The sequence below is a fragment of the Bombyx mori genome, chromosome 28 (genome assembly GCF_030269925.1).
Source record: "Bombyx mori chromosome 28, ASM3026992v2".
NCBI classification, from domain to species: Eukaryota; Metazoa; Arthropoda; class Insecta; order Lepidoptera; family Bombycidae; genus Bombyx; species Bombyx mori.
This window is the reverse complement of record NC_085134.1, coordinates 3,278,236-3,297,594: the sequence shown is the minus strand read 5'-3', so window position 1 is coordinate 3,297,594 and position 19,359 is coordinate 3,278,236. Positions and strand designations below refer to the sequence as shown.

Here is a 19,359-nt window from a genome sequence, read left to right as displayed (position 1 = left end):
TGCGTTCATTTATAGTGTTCATTACGTACACATCATTATTATTGTTTTTTTATTTTTTATTTCTTAGATGTGTGGACGATCTCACAGCACACCTGGTCTTAAGTGGTTACTAGAGCCCATAGACATCTACAACGTAAATGCGCCACACACCTTGAGATATAGTTCTAAGGTCTCAGTATAGTTACAACGGCTGCCCCACCCTTCAAACCGAAACGCATTACTGCTTCACGGCAGAAATAGGCGGGGCGGTGGTACCTACCCGTGCGGACTCTCAAGAGGTCCTACCACCAGTAAGAAAGAACTGAAGTGAGTAATCTGTGTACTCTTATTTTATCGTGTCCATATTGATGAAGGAGATACTAATGTAGTAAAAACAATTCACTAATCAATAAACAAATGACACGATTTGAAAATAAAATTAAGACATTTTTCAAATAAAATTTGAATTTTTATTTGATTGCTGGCCATATATAAATTACTGGTGGCAGAAAGCCTTGTGAGTCCGCATGGGTGGGTACCACCGCCCTGCCTATTTCTGCCGTGAAGCAGTAGTGCGTTTCGGTTTGAAGAGTAGTGCAGCGGTCGTACTGTTACAAATGAGACTTTCGAACTCTTGTCTCAAGGTGGATGCCGATATTTACCTGTAGATGTCTATGGGCCCCAGTAACCACTTAACACCTGGTAAGCCGTGAGCTCGTCCATCCATCTAATGAATAAAAAATTAAAAATAAATGAGGTTTCAAAAGGCATTGTGAAATGACAACCTCATAGGTAAAGGAAAATAATCTATCATAGTAATGTATCACAGGATAAGCATTGGACATTAATAAAATTACACCACTAAAACAAGTAGGATAAAATATAATTCAATTAATAATCAGTCTCTTCTAACTATAATCAAACAGTGTTCATTTTCACTTACAAACAAAACTTATAAAACTAGCTACATAATATTTTAAGCAAAGGAGTAACTTCAACCAGTCCAATAATATATCAATACATGTAAACTACATAAAAAATATCGAATTATGCATATTTGAATTAGTCAACATAACAGTAGTTTATTTTTGAACTGACAATTTAATTTTAAATAACACATCAAAATTAATACAATTTAATTAGGAATCTACATGTTTTATTACTTTAGCTCACATCACGCCAAATATGTAAAGCAAGTTATAATTACATCTTTGTCATATGATATTAAGAACACAAATAAGTAAGTTCAAGTGCTACTTAAATATTAGAAATATTTTCAAAACCAACTTCATAGCTGAAATTATCCTCTGTGTAACTTATATGCAAACAATAAACTTGCAACAACAAAAACTACAGCTGAGGCTTTGCACAACAAGCCATATAGAACCTTATTCTGGCCCTCAACAGAGTTCACTATCAGATTGTTCATAATGAACACCTGATTGCTCTCCTCTATGAATGTCGCTTGCTCCTCTGAAGACATTGTCGTCGCTATTTGGTTCATTGCTTCACGGAACTCATTTTTCAATTTATTTATGTCTACAGCAGCAAAATCAGTTACTTTGTCTACATAATATGTGTTTGGTTGTTCGTTTTCTGAAAATATAATGGTGACTTTAATAGGTGTATCATATTACATAGAGAGGTGGACCTTGAATTCTAAGGTTGATACAATAATTTCTCCATCTTTCGCAAATCATAGACATAATTAAAAGTAATTGAAATGTAAAAGTTCTAATATTGATTTTAATACAAACACTGTTATTTCTATACCTAGATTCAACACAACCAGTTTGATGTGAAATCTATGATATAATTCAGGAGAGACAAGATAGGGATAGATTGTAGTTCACCCAATATTGCAGCAAGAATAATAATAATAAATAAATATTTACTAACAATCACGCCACGTTAACTGGTCCCGTGATAAGTTCGTAAAGAACTTGTGTTACAGGTACCAGATAACGGATATAAATGTAAGATTTTTATTATACACATACATATATTTAATATACATCCATAACCCTGGAAAAGACATTTATATTTATCATACAAATATCTTCCCTTGGCGGGATTCGAACCCGCGACCCCCTTGTGTAGTGACCATGTCACTTACCAGTACACCAGACGGCCGTTAATGTGAACTGTGTACTCATTTTAGTACACTACATCACATGTAACCCCACATATTGCCTCCCCCAAGCATTTCAATGCCCACAATTTGTAAAAGTTGTCACAATATATCGCAATATCCCATGCATTAACTCTACACTTACTTTCACCAAATACCCTCCTCTTCTTGGCTAAAATCTGTCCACCGCTCAGGAGTCCTAAATACAAATGATAGACATAGGCCATTAAGAGCTTGGGATTGTCTCTTTCCAGGTCTTGTAAATGTTGTAGATAGTTCTCTAGAGCCAAGGATTTAGGTATTGACCTCCAGTTGTCACCAAGGTAGTGTTGCAGATCTTGCTCAAATGCCTTCTTTCTGAAAAAGTATTCATTTTATATATTATACATATATGGTATTTGTTAAGCAGCTCATGTCGTGATGATTAGTGATTATTTTATTCAAAAACAGAGTAACATATAACAGCTACAACAGACATCCCAACTTTTTGTTGGATTTGTAAGCAGCAGCAGTCAACCCACATGATTGTAAGTAATCACCTTCACGCATGGACATGAGCCATGCAAAGAGAACAGTAAAACTACCTTCTATACTAAACCCGCGTAACCTTAATTTTTAGTGAGTGGACCAACACAATTAACTGTCACTCTGCCTTCTTTTTCTTTTGGGGGTCAACATGCCAAATACATGTTGATGTTTAGTTAAACAATGCAATTATTAAATTGTATGTGTAATGTGAAATATCAATCTATTATACAACATTGTACTATTTAGATATTTAAAAGTTTCATTGTAAATTTTTTAGTTTTGGTGAGATTTCTGTTTTTTAACCACAGACTATAAATCTGTAATTCATCACATGTTGTTTTAAATCAAGTCTTAATCAAACATTTCTTTAATCTTTAATAAATAACCTCATTATTATACACAATAAAACTACGATGGTAACTTAAAATGTACCAAAAACTCGATATAAAGTGTCTAAATCGTACCTGTAAAGAATTTCATGCACAAACAGCTTATTAAATTCTGGCATATTTAATCTCTCTTTTGCATCTTCAAGATATGCAAAAATATGGTAGAAGACAAACAGGCCTCCACCCCATACTGTATGGTCTCTCAACGCTGTAATAAAATATTTTAAATTCAATATCAGAAATAACTTTTTCGCAAAAAAGAGATTTATTCTCAAAAACCTCCAATGAGAATGAAAGGTAATTTCCAAATTTTTCCTAGTACTTTTTAGTTGTTGATTATAATCTGCGCAATGAATTGTTTAATAGTATTATTTGCTCACATATCGCAAATTTCGCATTGACCAAGGCATCGCTGACAGAATGTATTTTCCGAGTCGCTTTTCTCATGCGTGTCGTGAATAGATCTTGTTCAGACATTTTCTTTTAGGATGAACAATTTAATCTTATATTCAACACAACAACAAACAAAGAAATACAGAATACCGATATTAGGTTTCAATTCAGACAATAACAATTTATTGAAATTTCATAAATCATTTTGATTTGTCATTTACCAGCTGATTTATTTTTTATTTTTTAAGTGATTTTATGACCTGGTAACTAAGACCTTTAGGTCATGTCTTATTTTAATTTATATTCTTATTTTTATGAAAAATGATAATATGGAGTGAAATGAAATGAAGAGGATTAATTTGAGACATTAATCAACTGGGATGAAATGAAATGAAATGATATGGAATGAAATATAATCTCAGTAAAATGGTAGTCATTTACTGAGATTTTTTCAGTTGACTTTTTGGAGGAACTCGAGTAGTTACGTCCAGTGGCTTTGTTTCATTTTCCCCCATTTGTGCACTATCACAGATATTAATCAGTTAATAAGCCACCGTTACTAATATACATAATACTCAGCAGTAAGAACCCACAGTAAGCTAGTGTTGTAATCTTTCTGACCAGCAAGACAGTAAGTACAGCGGGCTTGTGAAATAGTGTACTGAACTACTGAGTAGTAGCAGTGTATCGACCGTTATGAAAATCTGTAATTTGCTCGAAAAGAAATATTCCAATTTGTTGTATTCACTATTATGGATGGCTGTTCGAAAAACGTTTGTCCAAATATAATGTATTGATTGAACAGAACGAGTTTTAGCATTTGAAATTATAACAGGTTCTTACGAAAAATCCGTTCAAGTTTCAGCAAAATCCTACTATATAGCTTAGAAATAGTTTCGTTTTACTTTATTCAATTTCAACCCATATTATATCAACTACACCCGCACTGTCTTACTTTTCATTTAGCATAATATACAGACAATTTTTTTTTGCTAAAGGACTAGAATCTAATCCAATAAATATTAGTAAAAAATATATATTTCCGGTCAGTTCCCGATTCTCACACTTCGAGGCAAAGAGTTTGACTTTAATTAATCTGAAGTTCCGGTGCTTAATTAGATAAATTATAAAAGTAAACACATAATTTAAGCGGTTACTTATTTAACTGAAATAGGAAAGTTCTTGTATCGGTGTGTATAGTGTTGAATAGTTCCGTCGATATGGGCGATGTAAGAAAAATAAAGGTAAGTAAAAAACTAAATTATTATATTTTAAAAAGCTAATTTCAATTCCTATACATGTTATAAGTCTGGGTCATATAAACCTTTTCAATCCAAATTCTTCTTTAGTTATATTTGTAATTACTACAAAATAATGTTGATCTTATTTCATTTATTTTATGAAAAGAGTAGGTGTACTGCTTTGTTTATAAACTGATAAAGCTTATCTATTTGACATTTCATGTGTTACCTAACCCTAACCTTTTAAGTTAAGGTCTCGTGAAATCGTTTAAATAATAAATCAAAATGGCTTATGACTTAAAAAAAGAAGATGAAGTCAAAGATTATATAGAAAACATTGGAATAGAGTATCGCTTCGGTTGTTATAAGGAGCAAAAACCGGAAGTTTGTCATCTGCTAGCCGATTATCTAGAAGCTATCAAAAAAGACTTCGAAAAGGCCGCTAAAGTGTACAAAAGTAATTGTTTAGAATATAAATTCGGAAAGTCATGCCTGAAAATAGGTAACTATACATTAATAGGAAGGGGAAGGGAAAAGGGTGACCCGGCCGAAGCTCTAATTTATTTCGAAAAAGGTTGCGAATTAAATGACCCCGGTGCTTGTCTACATGCCGGGATGCTGCTAACGGCTACTGGACCGGGCGTTAACATACAAAGGGATGTCCCTAAAGGTAAATCAATATTAATTATTCATGATATTACCATAAAGTTTTCATAGACACAGATAACAATTTTAATTTAGGAATAAATGTCTTAACGTTAACTCAGGTTTTATTTTTATTTTTTTTATTGCTTATATGAATGGACGAGCTCACAGCCCACCTGGTGTTAAGTGGTTAAGTGGTATAGTTACAACGGCTACCCCACCCTTCGAACCGAAACGCATTGCTACTTCACGGCGGAAATAGGCGGAGTGGTGGTACCTACCCGTGTGGACTCCCAAGAGGTTCTACCATCAGTGATTACGCAAATTAAAATTATGTACGTATCATGCTTCTAATGTATATAGCTGCTACTTCAGTGGAAATAGAAGCTGTTACTTCAGAGTCTTATTTTCATGTTAGGTTCGTGGCATGTCACCATCCATGAGAGAATTAGACATATTATGTTGAAATAGAAATATTGTGTTGGTTGTGTTGATTCTGCTGTATGTACCTTATCACTAATACCAACCTTGACAAGTTTTTGTATATGGCCATACTACTCTACTAGGGCCAATTTATTATTATGAACAGGCCTATTGTTGGTAATAAGTCTGATATTAGGATTATAGATTGGTCTGTGCGTCGAGTAGTATTGGTTAATATCAACATTCCCCACAACGAGAACCTCATGAAGGCAAAAAAAGATAAATTAGTACAGGTTTCTCCCATATGACATGTTAATTCAAGAGTCATTGATCCAATAGTTGTGTCAATGGACATAGTGACAGCAATAGCACTGAAGCTCTAAACTGCTGGCTTGTGTTATAAAAACTGCCCACCACGCCAATTTATTTTTCTATACTGTTATTTTAATTTGTGTTTTTATCCTGGGAAAATAGTTAGAGAAAAAATTTTCCAAAAATATATTTAAAAAAATATGGTATTTTTGTCAACAATAATACAACACTGTTCATTAATAGAATCATTCAATTTCAGGATACAACTGCCTCAAGAAGAGCTGCGATCAAAATGATGATATGGCGTGCCACTACCTCTCCGGAATGTATCTGACTGGTGTACCTAAAAACGTTCAGGATTTCAACCCGCATAATCCTGAAAAAAATAAAAACATAGATTATCTAATAAAACCAGACAAAAAAGAGGCGTTCCGTTTTGCGAAAAGAGCTTGTGAATTAGGTAATATGTTTGCTTGTGCCAATGTCAGTTTAATGTACAAAAAAGGTGACGGAGTTGAGAAAAACCAGGATGAATCAAAACGATTCTTTGAAATTGCACAGAGCTTGCAAAAGGCGCATGAAACTACGAAAGAGATTAAATTTCAACAAGGTTTGGATGGAAAATAGTATTATATGAAATACTTGTTAAAAATCAAATAGAATATTCGTTTGTGTATTGTTTAAAAATAAATTATTATAAATATTATGTTGTTTTATTTAATATGAAAATTTTGTCGTAATTATCTGAACACATTTGAATTCGAATGTATCGAATTGGTTGAAGAGGTCTTGGAATGTTTTCGTTATATTTACGTTGTTTTCGTTATTATTTGTAAGTGTCTTCTAGATTTTGCATGCATCCTATTTTTATTTCCTACTTAAGCTGATAGCCTTAAAATACTATTTCAGCGTAACCATAACTAGAAGGTGAGCTCACGGGGCTCAAACCGGAGTGATGCTAACACTGACCCTAGCAAGAGCAGTGCTTCGCAGAATCTACCACCGGATCGGAAACGCGGCTCACTGAGAAGATCCGGCGGGAAACTCAGTGGGCTTTGTCTGTTAATTTACTTGCCGAACCCTTGACAGATGTCGGATCGACGAGAACGATGACCGGATAGTTTGTTTTTATTTGATGACTGACATCTTGTTAGCGTTTTTTATATCTGTCCTTAACATTATTTTTGTCGTTTCTAATTAAATCATACGGTGAACGATACTCACCTCTCGAGTGCAAAGGGTTAACACCATATTTTGATACCTATAAGCGCATTGCAGGATTTGCAGCTTAAGTGTTTTTCTTTTTCGTTTTCTCAAACAGATCGGAATTATCGGAGGTTCGGGCTTCGATGATCCGACGCTTTTCGAGAATCAAATCGAAAAGGAGGTGGTCACACCGTTTGGGAGACCCTCGGACGTACTGATAGAGGGTCAAATCAAACGGGTCCAATGCGTTCTGCTGGCACGACACGGCAGAAAACATCAACTTCAACCTAGGTTGGTCATAAACTTTAGTTAATATATCACGATTTCATTGGCGCTGAGCGTACATACCGACCCTCGTCTGATTTCAATTGTCGGAGTATAATATATGCATTATATATAATATATAATATATAATGCATGCACGAGCAATCAATATTTTTCAATTACCAACCGTTAATAATTAAATTACAATTTGTAGAATTACGCATATTATGTACATCTCTAAAAGTTTTAACCCAACTAAACGTAATCTAAACGTAATACTGGTGGTAGGACCTCTTATGATTCTGCGCGAGTAGGTACCACCACCCTGCCTATGTCTGCCATGAAGCAGTAATGCGTTTCGGTTTAAAGGGTGGGGCAGCCGTTACTTGAGGCCTTAGAACTTATATCTCAAGGTGGGTGGCGCATTTACGCTGTAGAAGTCTATGGGCTCCAGTAACCACTTAACACCAGGTGGGCTGTGAGCTCGTCAACCCATCTAAGCAATAAAAAAAATCGAATATAGGTACAATATAATAGGTACAATAGGTATAATTCGTATAGATACGTGATTAAAACTAATTTTGTGGTACCAGTCGTCCGACATCACTGACGAAATAATAAATAAATGATATAATATTATAATGACACTAAAAATAACTAGATTAAACCGTAAAATTAGCTTTAGTTGTAATGTATACCTAAACTATAATATCTCTAAATACTTTTAATTTTAGCGATGTGAACTATCGAGCTAATATTTGGGCACTGAAGCAAGTCGGCTGCACTCACATCCTCGCCACGACCGCCACTGGGTCTCTAGTTGAAGAATACAGGCCTGGGGATCTGGTCATATTGGACGATTTCATTGATAGGTTTGTTTATAGGTTTTTTTTATTTTTTGTTGCTCTTGTAGGCAAACGAGCACACGGCCCACCTGATGGTGAGTGGTTACCGTCGCCCATGGACTTCAACAATGCCAGGGGCAGAGCCAAGCCGCTGCCTAGCTTATCGTCTTTGACCTGTTACATGCAAGTTCAAAAGGAGGCAATGTGTGGTTTGTCTAGGCTTAGAATACTATCCCCCACAGGGTGGATATCATAGAGGGTGTCTAAGGGATAAACTAGAGAATGGACATGAGCCCTGTTCAGCATAGTACGTTCGACAACCAGGATTTACTGGTGGATGAGCCGATCATATCTACCCGCGATCCTCTATTCAAATTTCAACCCTGACGCTAGTCATTATGGCTTTTAATCGAGCAAGTAAACCGGTTGCAATAATCTACAACGGTTTTATAAAAAATATATTGTTGAACAGTGTGCTTGATGCCAATTTTTTAACTTTCTCGATAGCGTAAAATTTAACTCAAATTTGTATGCAATTGGAAGAGCGCTCCTACCGACTTAGGCGAACGTTCCAACTCCATAGAAATTTGAGTTAACGTTTACACTATCGAGAACGTTAAAAACTAGTTTTTTTTTTACTAGCCTTGAGAGACTATATCAACGTAATCTAACAAGTAGGTAAGCTCACGTGGCTCAAACCGGGAGTCTTGCTAACACTGGCCCTAGCAAGAGCATTGCTTCGCAGAATCTACCACCGGATCGGAAACGCGATCCACTGAGAAGATCCGTCGAAAAACTCAGTGGGCTCTGTCTGAGCGTTAAACTGTCGCACTAAGGACACAGAGCGCTTAGTGCGAGTTTTTTAAAGTTCTCGATAGCGTGAAAGTTAGCTCATATTTGTAAGGAATTTGAAACGTTTACCGCTAGGGACGCTGTTCCAACTGCATACAAAATTGGGTTAACTTTTACGCTATCGAGAACGTTAAGAAACTCGCACTAAGCACACCGGTTTCGGTATTTCCTATTGTGAAACTGTTTCAAAGGACTTGGGGTCGGAAGTGCACGTTTTACGACAACACGGAGGGGGGTCCGCGCGGCGTGTGCCACCTGCCCATGCGGCCGGCGTATTGTGGGAGAGCGCGCGCCGCACTGTACAGCGCGGCCAAGTCTAGGGGGTACTCGTGCCATGAAACCGGCACTGCGGTTGTCATACAGGGACCCAGGTGAATATATATCATTCATTTATACATACAGTTACGCGCTGGGGTTCGGGATAAATAAAAACACCAAAGTACAACTTAAAAACTGTATTTAACACTTAGAACACTTAAACACTTCACAAACACTTTAAAACTCTCAATTACGTAGATATATTTTGGAAAAATAAACACTTAACTATCAATATTTATAAAACTTTAGTATTTGTAAAAGTGATTCGAATGTTTTTTCTTAAAAAGTCGATTGAAAAATGGAACAATTGGCTAAAATACCGAACAACTAATGGCCGTAATCGGTAAGAGAGATGAATTAAAATAAAATCCTAGTAAAATTATGGGAATTCAGTATTATTTCGATGGACTTCTTGGAAGTACGCGAGAAGCCATGCCCTGGCTGAATGTCGCCTTTTTCCTACGTATCGTTGGTAGATTAAGAGGCTATTCCAACTTCACGTGGACCGGTAGGTGAGATCACGGGCTCAACCGGAGAGAATTTGCTAACACTAGCTCTGGCAAGAGCAGTAGGTACTTCCCAGAATTAATTAAATAAGTGGAATCGCGACCCACTGAAAAGATCCGGCGTAAAACTCAGTGGGTTGCGTCTATGAGCTAATTCACACGTCGAACTCTTCGTCGGAGTAGACTTTCTTTCATTTACGCATACCGATGCACTTTCACAGATTGTTATACGGTTAATAAGCCATAATTATTACGAGTTAAAACTTAAAGAAACCCTTTAAGTATGAACAAAACAAATGAGTGACTTTTCATTTAAGTTTAAATTAACTGTGCTCTTCATTTTGTTCTGAATTCAGATTCTCAAGTCGCGCCGAAAGCTTGGTCCATAGACAATGGGGTGGCCATCTTGTGAACATGACAACTGTCCCTGAGGTAAGTATTGACGTATTCAAACTTTTTAAGCTTAAACTTGCGTAGATTATTTTCTATTTACGATTTCCTGTATTTCGATTATTTCACAGTTTTCGTGGCCACAAACGACTAAGAACTTCGGTAATCTACCAATAATTGTACTTGTATTCTTAAAAACCAAGCAAAACTCAATAATATTCATTTTTAAAATTCGAATTACCATTTCGATACCTAGCTATCATTAATGAAAAAATACAGGACACACTCTTGATGACGTCACAGCTAATCTAATTGCTTTGGATATTCGTGAGCTCCTCACATATGATATATTAAAACCTTTTTAAAAAAAAGGCTGCGTGTACTTACGTACGCGCGTAAGAACTTATACTTTATTTTTATGCAATTTATTTCTTTTTTTATTTATTTAAATTTTAATCAATTTGAAAAAAAATCGATTAAACAACATCCTCAAACACGCATATTGGACATCCCTTTTCTTGACATCGTATAAATTCGGTAGTTCTCGGTACGGTCGGAAAGTTCACCTGCGGCTATATTCAGAATTTTTCATAACGCGCCTAAAGAAGTATAACTTCAAAACCCTCCACTTGTTATTGTCGCGCCACCTTAATTTGCTCACTTTTAGCGGACACTTTTAGTACACTGAGATGGTGCTCCTAACCCGCCATGGTTCTGTGTTGTATTCAGACTTTCATTTTGACATTGACAGGTTGTGTTAGCTAAAGAAGCCGGCTTGAGTTACGCTGCCGTGGCACTAGTCACAGATTACGATTGTTGGAGGGAAAATGAAAAATCCGTAAGTATAGCTTAAAAAAAAATCTACAAAAATAAAACTCTCTTTAAGCTCTCCCCAGTTGCATATCAAATTTCATTATCCCACCCAAACGCGCCTCATTGAATGTCAACTGTCTTATTATTAATAATAATGAATCTTCCACAATTTCACGTCGCGGTTGTTTTCATTCAAACGTCAATAGCTTTTTTTAAACTCCTCCCTTAATAATATTCTGAGTATTTTTAATATTGTAGCTTTTTTAAAAGAAAGTTAAGAACCTTTCATCCTTATAAATGGTTCTGAAATAAAGAGGACATGATAGCATAGTGAAAGAACTTCACTTACATATCTGATAAAATAGTTTAATGAAGTGAATAATAATGCTGCCACTGCACAGTAAAGTTAAAAAAAGATCAATTTGTATTGAGTTGTTATACATAATGATTTCAAAATCCACAATTCCTTATGTTAATCAAGTATATTGTTAGTAATTTTGAAATCAATTACGTAAAACTGTATAATTATTCTCATTCAGCGAATCGACATGTCGATTATTGACATTCATTGTAAAATTAATAAGTAGGCACATTGACTATCAAGATTTATCCGTACCCCTAATTACCAGTGAACTTAGAAATTTACGATTTGCAACCCAATAAGTACTCTTCGGGAACCCTAAATTCTAATTCTCGAAATTTCTAATTTTTCTATGTATGGTATGCTTGTGTGTGACGCACGCAACCTACAATCAACCTATTAACCAGTGATGTTTTGAAATTCCACGTCTAAAAAAGTATGTAAACTTTACAACAGTGTGCTTAGTGCGAGTATATTAACGTTCTCGATAGCGTAAAAGTTAACTCATGTTTGTATGGAATAAGATCGTTTGTCTACGTTTGCCGCTAGGGGCGCTGTTCCAACTGCATACAAAACTGGGTTAACTTTTACGCTATCGAGAACGTTAAAAAACTCGCACTAAGCACACAGATACATTAACAGTGCAAGTTTTTTTTTATTGCGTCGTAACACAGGTCTCGGTGAGCGAAGTTCTGGCAACATTCTCGAAGAACGTTAAGAAGGCTGCGGATGTTATCGTAGACGCAGTTCAGATATTAGGAGCCGATACCGACCTCCAATATCTGGACGATCACCAGGTACATAGTATATATTTGTTCTACATAAATATATAGGTAAATAGTCGTAATTGAAGTAGTCGTGGCCTAAAGGATAAGACGTCCGGTACATTCGTGTTGAGCGATGCACCGGTGTTCGAATCCCGCAGGCGGGTACCGATTTATCTCATGAAATACGTACTTAAGAAACTTTCACGATTGACTTCCACGGTGAAGGAATAACATCGTGTAATAAAAATCAAACCCGCAAAATTATAATTTGCGTAATTACTGGTGGTAGGACCTCTTGTGAGTCCGCGCGGGTGGGTACCACCACCCTGTCTATTTCTGTCGTGAAGCAGTAATGCGTTTCGGTTTGAAGGGTGGGGCAGCCGTTGTAACTATACTGAGACCTTCGAACTCATATCTTAAGCTGGGTGGCGCATTTACGCTGTAGATGTCTATGGTCTCCAATAACCATTTAACACCAGGTGGGCCATGAGCTCGTTCACCTATCTTAGCAATAAATATCTATTTAAAATATATACTATATACCATTCTTGTCATGGATTAAATTAAAATGTCATACAGACTATTTTGCTTGTCAAATTGTTTTAACTAAAATCTATAAAAATAATCACCATTTCAGGAACTCGTCAAATCCGCCATAATGCTCAAGGACTGACGGACCGCCCGCACCATCTTTCTATACGTATACATAAAAATAAAACGCATTTAATTTTCACAAATCTCTTTTATTTACCTAATACTAAATAAAAATCATACAAAAATCATTTCTCGACTTTCACGCGTACGGACAAACGAACAGTGCTGTTTACGTTAGTGGTACGTCGGACCGGACGCGGCGAGCTCGCAGCGCCATCGATGACAAGCTGTCACCTCACTAATCTTATATCTTTAAACGAGCAATTCTTGTATATAAATATATATAATCTGGATCTCGGAAACGGCTCCAAACGATTTTCATAAAATTTAGTATAAGAGGATTTCGGGGGCGATAAGTCGGATCTAGCTACGATTTATTTTAAGAAAATGTTATTTTGTTCGTGTTTTTCAATAATCAACTTTATGACTCTTCTCGACATCTATTGGCGAATAATAATACTATTTTTCTTAATTGAGAGCAACTAACTGCTTTAAAGACACAATAACATTAAAGCTACTTCAGCAGATGGCGTTGTTAAGCCACCCGAAGCCAATGGGTGTTTGGTTTAAGGTTAGACCAAGAAAATGAATTGTTCATTTATATTATTTGTGTCTTTTTAACTCACGTGTTCACTTAAAAATGCCTAAAGGATCTTGGAATATTTCATCATTTTATCAATATGTAATTCGTATTTAAATAGAATTTCTAAAAAGCACAATTTATAAAAAAAAAATACCGAGGAATTCATCATCTAGTATTATAATTACCAAAGTCAAGTTTTCTCGTTTTCGCTAAAATTAAACATTTCTACTATAGAGCACACGTGCGATAATTCATTCATTGGCTTTATGTTCAATTAGCTGAATCCCGCGATGTTAATCGCGGTTATTATCGAACCGCATGTGACGCCGCGGTACGAAGCTAGTCTAAAAAAAAGTAGACTAAGTTACTCTTTATACCATCAGCGATCTATTAGTGAAAGTCTCGTCAAAATCGGTCCAGCCGTTCCAGAGATTAGCCGGAACAAACAGACAAAATAAATGTTATTTTGATGATTTTATAAAAAAAAATCGAATATTAATTTTAATAATTTTTTGTCTACGAATTAGCTGCGAGCTCACTTTCCACCCGGCATTAAATGGTCACCGGTCCATGGACATCACAACGTGAATACCGTCACCCGCCTTGAGGTTCGAAGTCATGACTAATATGCAAGGGTAGTAGCCCTGCCCTACAAGTGTAAAGTGTTTCGCTTCATGATCCGTATCCTTGTTGGAGAACTTGAATGTAAAATATTTTTTGAAATGTTTAAAAAGAAAAACATTACGCACCTTTACAATTGATGTGGCTTATCCAAAAAAATATTTTTTTTGGTAAACACCAAAAATGTATAATAATTAAAGTTTTTTTTTTATATTTTAGTTTTTCAATTATAATACTTTGGTAAGCGCTTCATTTAACGCGTATTAGCGTTCTTTTCTAAACTAAAAGGGGCTGTTTAATCTATATATTAATATGTGAAGCAAAAACTTTGTATCCCTTTTTACGAAATTTGCACGGACGGAGGAGTATGAAATTTTCCACACTTATAGAGAATATAAAGAAGAAGTGCACAATGCTAATATTTTTTTTAAATAATGCATAAAATATACATTAAATCAATAAAGAAAACGTTACACACACTACATACCATGTATTTGATGCACACACGCATGCATACTATTTATTGTCAAACTTTTGTTCTTGACGTCTGTTGTCAAATTGAGATTAAATATTGTTTGTCTTTGTTAATATTTTTTATAGTGTAGTCTTGGCGAAATTTGTGATTATAGAAATATAGAATACAATCATAATAGTGTGCAAACTTACAATTCCAATTAATTATAGTCGAATTTCGACTACTGCGGGACCTCTAGTTTTAATAAACTCATAGACATGTTTAATGGCCGTTCAAAGTATAAAACTCATTTTCTTAAAACATGTTAGTTAAGCCACTTTAATTCTAGAGGTGCAATTATAGAATCAACGGTTACATTGTTAACGAATCTGTCCAAATTCACAAACACTCATGGATTGCATATCGATAATGTTCAAAACATCGATTTTTTTCGAACAGAACATAAACATCGATATAATATCGATATTTTTTTCAACACTATCCTCTTTATTGATAAATACGTACAGCGTATTTATTTTCCAAACCCAAACGATTTTCATGAGTAAAGATGAAAGCTCTCAATTAGGGCTGGCACGTCTTAGTAATTTTTTTTTTAATACAGCACTGTCAACCGATAACTTATCTAAGCATTACTTACGTATTTAATTGTTTTTATTCTTATTTTGTGCAAAACATTGATTAGAAAAACATTCGAAAATTCTTCGTCTTAACCTAAGAGTTATCTTAAAATTAAGATATCTATTTTATATTGTTAAAATGCATCCGCTTTTTGAATCCGATGAACTGAAAAGAACAAAGTTTAGAATGAGAGACATGATTGTAACTACTATTATTCGATGCCTCCAATGAATACTAACTACGCTAACTCCAAATTCGTAGCTTTACAGGAGGAGCGTTTAAACGGAAAAAGTTGATAAAATCGTTATTATTGCAGATATATTTATGGTTTTTTTGTGTAACTAGCTGATTTACTTTTGCTCCGAACCCCATCAATAATGAATAATTATAATACTTTTAACATAATGAAGTGATTTGCGTGAAAAACGAAAATTTCAAAATGTTGAGTTAGAGTAGTGTTCATTGGAGGCATCGATTTATTCACGGCTCATCTAGTATTAAGTGGCTAGCGCATTCCAGAGACATCGTTAAGTGAATTTGCCGATGATCTTGAGACATGAGTTTCAATAATTTCAAATATAAAAAACTCCAGAGGTGTCAAGGGACACCCGGATGGAACGAAGTTCCTTTCGATTAATTAGTGAAGGAATTGTAATTTTTTTTTAAGTTATAATAATAAATTACGGCATTATGAAGAAGAAAAAAACAATACTATGCTATGAACTAAATTACTATTGTTGAAACGCTATCTCGAGAAACTGTACTCATTACGCGGACCAATCGGATACGAGCAATGTCACGCGATAAGCGTCTACACGTTGATTGGTCAGAATGACGGATCTAAAAAGTGTCGTGACAACTTTTCGTAAGAATTTTTTCCGTCTAGCCCCCTTTCACAACGCGCGATAAGGAACTTCGTTCCAATTTGTCCTAGATTTTTGTTTATTGCTTAGACGAGTGGATCAGCTCACGGTCCACCTGGTGTTAAACGGTTACCGGATCTACAACGTAAATGCCGCCACCGTCTTCGAGACAAAAGTTCTAAGGTTTTATTTATAACAGAACAACGGCTGCCCAGCTCTTCAAACCGAAACGCATGACTGCTTCACGGCATAAATAGGCGGGGTGGTGGTACCTACCCGCGCGGACCCACAAGACGTCCTACCACCAGTAATCAACTTCCAAACTGCTTCGTGACAGAAAGAGGAGGGTTGATGGCACCTACTCGTGTGGGCTTATAATTCGTCGCCAATAACCGGTCTATAGTGGTTTTTACTAAAAAAAATCGGTCACCGTCCTCGCAAATAACCTCGTAAATTAACCATCAGACACAGCACACTGAGGTAGGCAGTGGCTTGGCTCTGCCCCTGGCATTGCTGAAGTCCATGGGCGACGGTAACCACTCACCATCAGGTGGGCCGTATGCTCGTCTGCCTACAGAGGCAATAAAAAAAAAAGCTCATCGCCGGACCTTCTCAGCGGGTCACGTTTCCGATCCGGTGGTAGATTCTGCGTAGCACGGCTCTTGATAGGGGGCAGTGTTAGCGATACTTCCGGTTTGAGCTCCGTGAGCTCACCTACACTCTAGGGTAATGCTGATATAGCCTCGCATAGGTAGGAAAAAATGTTTACATGGGTGGAGAGAGGTTTATTGAATAGGCAGAATAGGGTCAGAGCACCTTACTGGTGGTAGGACGTGTTGTGAGTCCGTTGTGAGTGCCTATTTCTGCCGTGAAGCAGTAATGCGTTTCGGCTGAAGAGTGGGGCAGCCGTTGTACTGTTACAACTGATACCTTAGAACTTATATCTCAAAGTGGGTGGCGCATTTAAGTTGTAGATGTCTATGGGCTCCAGTAACCACTTAACACCGGGTGGGCTGTGAGCTCGTCCACCGATCTAGGCAATAAAGAAAAATTAAAGAAAAACATGTCTCTACATTTGTACTATATAGTCATGTATAGTACAGGGCACGCGCGCATTCACATCAGCACTTTTACATTGCTTTACACAAACCGCTTTACCGTAGTACAAAGCGCCAGTACACGTTCAACACTCATATACAGCGGTACTCACCACATCAACATACATAGTTTACTGGTGGTAGGACCTCTTGTGAGTCCGCGCGGGTAGGTACCACCATCCTGCCTATTTCTGCCGTGAAGTAGTAATGCGTTTCGATTCGGAGGGTGGGGTAACTGTTGTAACTATACTGAGACCTTAGAACTTATATCTCGAAGTGGGTGGCGCATTTACGTTGTAGATGTCTATGGGCTCCAGTAACCACTTAACACCAGGTGGGCTGTGAGCTCGTCCACCCATCTAAGCAATAAAAAAAATAAAAAAACATTGATAGAATTAGTTACTTGTTAGCGAAGTATATAACAAACGGATATCCTTTGACTATCGATGATTTCTCCCTATATAAATCTCAAGTTGTGTACTCAGCAGCGCATACAAGGGCCTCGTTGGCGCGTCGGTCTACCGAGCAACTCTTAGTTAATTTGCAAAACTGTACAGCATTAATACTTTCAGCGGTAGGCAGCGGCTTGGCTCTGCCCCTGGCATTGCTGATGTCCATGGGCGACGGTGACCACTCACCATCAGGTGGGTCGTTTGCTGCGGGTAGGTTTTTTTTTTTGCATGGCTGGAGATAGTTTTACGCAGAATAGGGTCAGAGCACCTATCGATTCATTGGACATGTGAGAGGGCGGTCGTGTTCTCGTGCATCAGCTGCTCCGTTACCGTTCAGTTCTTGGTCCAGGGGTTGCGCGCGTGCTGTCCCGGGATCAAGTCGAGCAGGTACTGGCGCTGCGCCTCGGCCACGCGTTGCATCTCGGCGGCCATGGCGGCGTTACTGCCGCCCGACGAGCTGCCCTTGCCCGCTGCAACAAACAAACAAACACTCCGTACATACGATATATTACATTTAAAAAAAAACCACATTCGTTAGTGTAGTTTAACTGAGAAATCACTCTTTTTAATACGCTTTTATTAGCTTCAGACGTGTATTTGTATGTAACGGAATCTTTGAACATGATTATGAACCCCTTCAAAACGTCAGATTAACTCGAAATTTGGCATACTTATTAAGGACCGATGACAAATCAATATTTAAAAAATATATAAAAAAAATTGAAATTCAACTAAAAAGTTGAAAATAAATTTGAATTAAAAATAGTGTAAGAAAAAATTATTTTATTGTATTACTAGCTGACCCGGCAGACTTCGTAGTGCCTCAATCGATAAATAAAAGACGTAAAAGGAATCCGTACGACGGGGGACACATCAAAGGGAAAACAAAATTGTTATTTTCATTTAATTTCGAGCATTTTTATATTTATTTACCTTTTAAACCTTCTCTGGCCTTCCACAAATAATTCAAGACCAAAATTAGCCAAATCGGTCCAGCCGTTCTCGAGTTTAAGCGAGACTAACGAACAGCAATTAATTTATATATATATATATATATAGATAAAAAAGCGTGGGATGCTTTTCAGGATATTAACAAAATAACCCTTCTACACATATATCTGTTCATAAAATATTTATAACTACTGCTGCCATGCACCTCACACACCTTTTTTACCGTAAAATATTTTTTCTTACACTATTTTTAATTCAAATTTATTAAAATTTATTTTCTTTTTTTTATTTGGATTTTCTATAAAAGCGTATTTTTTTAGTTTTTTTAAACTATTATTTATTTTTAATTTTTTAGTTAATTTTTTTTTGCAAATTAAATAATGGAATAATCTTATCAAATTAGTGTATTGTCATTGGTCCTCGAAAAATCTACAAAGTTTGAATGAAAACTGGCCTGACAAACATACATACAAGTGAAGCTTATATAAAGCGTGTAATAAATGTTAGGTGGAGTAATAAGTTTTTACGCACTTTTGAAGCTGATTTATTGGTCAACCCTTTAGTATGCTTTTTTTAAATTTTGATGTAAAAAAAAACCGCGATTGCGTATAAGATGGTGGTATAAGTCAAGTATGCGGCACATATTTAGGAATGTCACCGTGATCAATAGGGTTAAGACTGG

General features: G+C 36.3%; 4 protein-coding genes across 10 annotated transcripts in view; 2 read left to right on the top strand and 2 right to left on the bottom strand.

Moving 5' to 3' along the window:
- Positions 1-1,055: 1,055 nt before the first annotated feature.
- Positions 1,056-3,622, bottom strand: LOC732895 (heme oxygenase). The gene is given in 4 exon segments (NM_001046896.1): positions 1,056-1,575; positions 2,256-2,467; positions 3,103-3,235; positions 3,408-3,622. Coding segments are annotated over 4 exon segments (738 nt in total). The 5' UTR covers positions 3,505-3,622; the 3' UTR covers positions 1,056-1,279.
- Positions 3,623-4,474: 852 nt separating this feature from the next.
- On the top strand, positions 4,475-13,097 carry Mtap (methylthioadenosine phosphorylase). The gene is given in 8 exon segments (NM_001047049.1): positions 4,475-4,664; positions 7,363-7,538; positions 8,246-8,383; positions 9,400-9,579; positions 10,389-10,464; positions 11,174-11,260; positions 12,271-12,393; positions 13,001-13,097. Coding segments are annotated over 8 exon segments (840 nt in total). The 5' UTR covers positions 4,475-4,640; the 3' UTR covers positions 13,037-13,097.
- LOC110386483 (cytochrome c oxidase assembly factor 7 homolog) lies at positions 4,663-6,742 on the top strand. The gene is made up of 2 exons (XM_021352856.3): positions 4,663-5,331; positions 6,301-6,742. Exons 1-2 carry the CDS (start codon positions 4,947-4,949, stop codon positions 6,666-6,668), a joined length of 753 nt encoding a protein of 250 aa, XP_021208531.1. The 5' UTR covers positions 4,663-4,946; the 3' UTR covers positions 6,669-6,742.
- Positions 13,086-19,359, bottom strand: part of LOC101741992 (transcriptional repressor p66-alpha) — a 40,917-nt gene continuing 34,643 nt past the window's right edge. For 6 of the 7 annotated variants that reach the window (XM_021352837.3, XM_012696611.4, XM_062676761.1 and 3 more), the window contains exons 17-18: positions 18,057-18,196; positions 13,086-15,479 (exon numbers count right to left, since the gene is read on the bottom strand). In XM_021352837.3, coding sequence (XP_021208512.1) covers positions 18,060-18,196 — 137 coding nt within the window. In that variant the 3' untranslated portion in view covers positions 13,086-15,479; positions 18,057-18,059. Of the gene's footprint in view, positions 15,480-17,994; positions 18,197-19,359 lie in introns of all 7 variants that reach the window. The other variant, XR_009976931.1, reaches the window with a different exon arrangement.

Bases quoted from the DNA above. Each gene is read 5' to 3' on its own strand.
- LOC110386483 (XM_021352856.3), top strand. From the start codon at position 4,947: ATGGCTTATGACTTAAAAAAAGAAGATGAAGTCAAAGATTATATAGAA. The intron at 5,332-6,300 runs GTAAATCAATAT...ATTCAATTTCAG, and splicing joins ACAAAGGGATGTCCCTAAAG to GATACAACTGCCTCAAGAAG.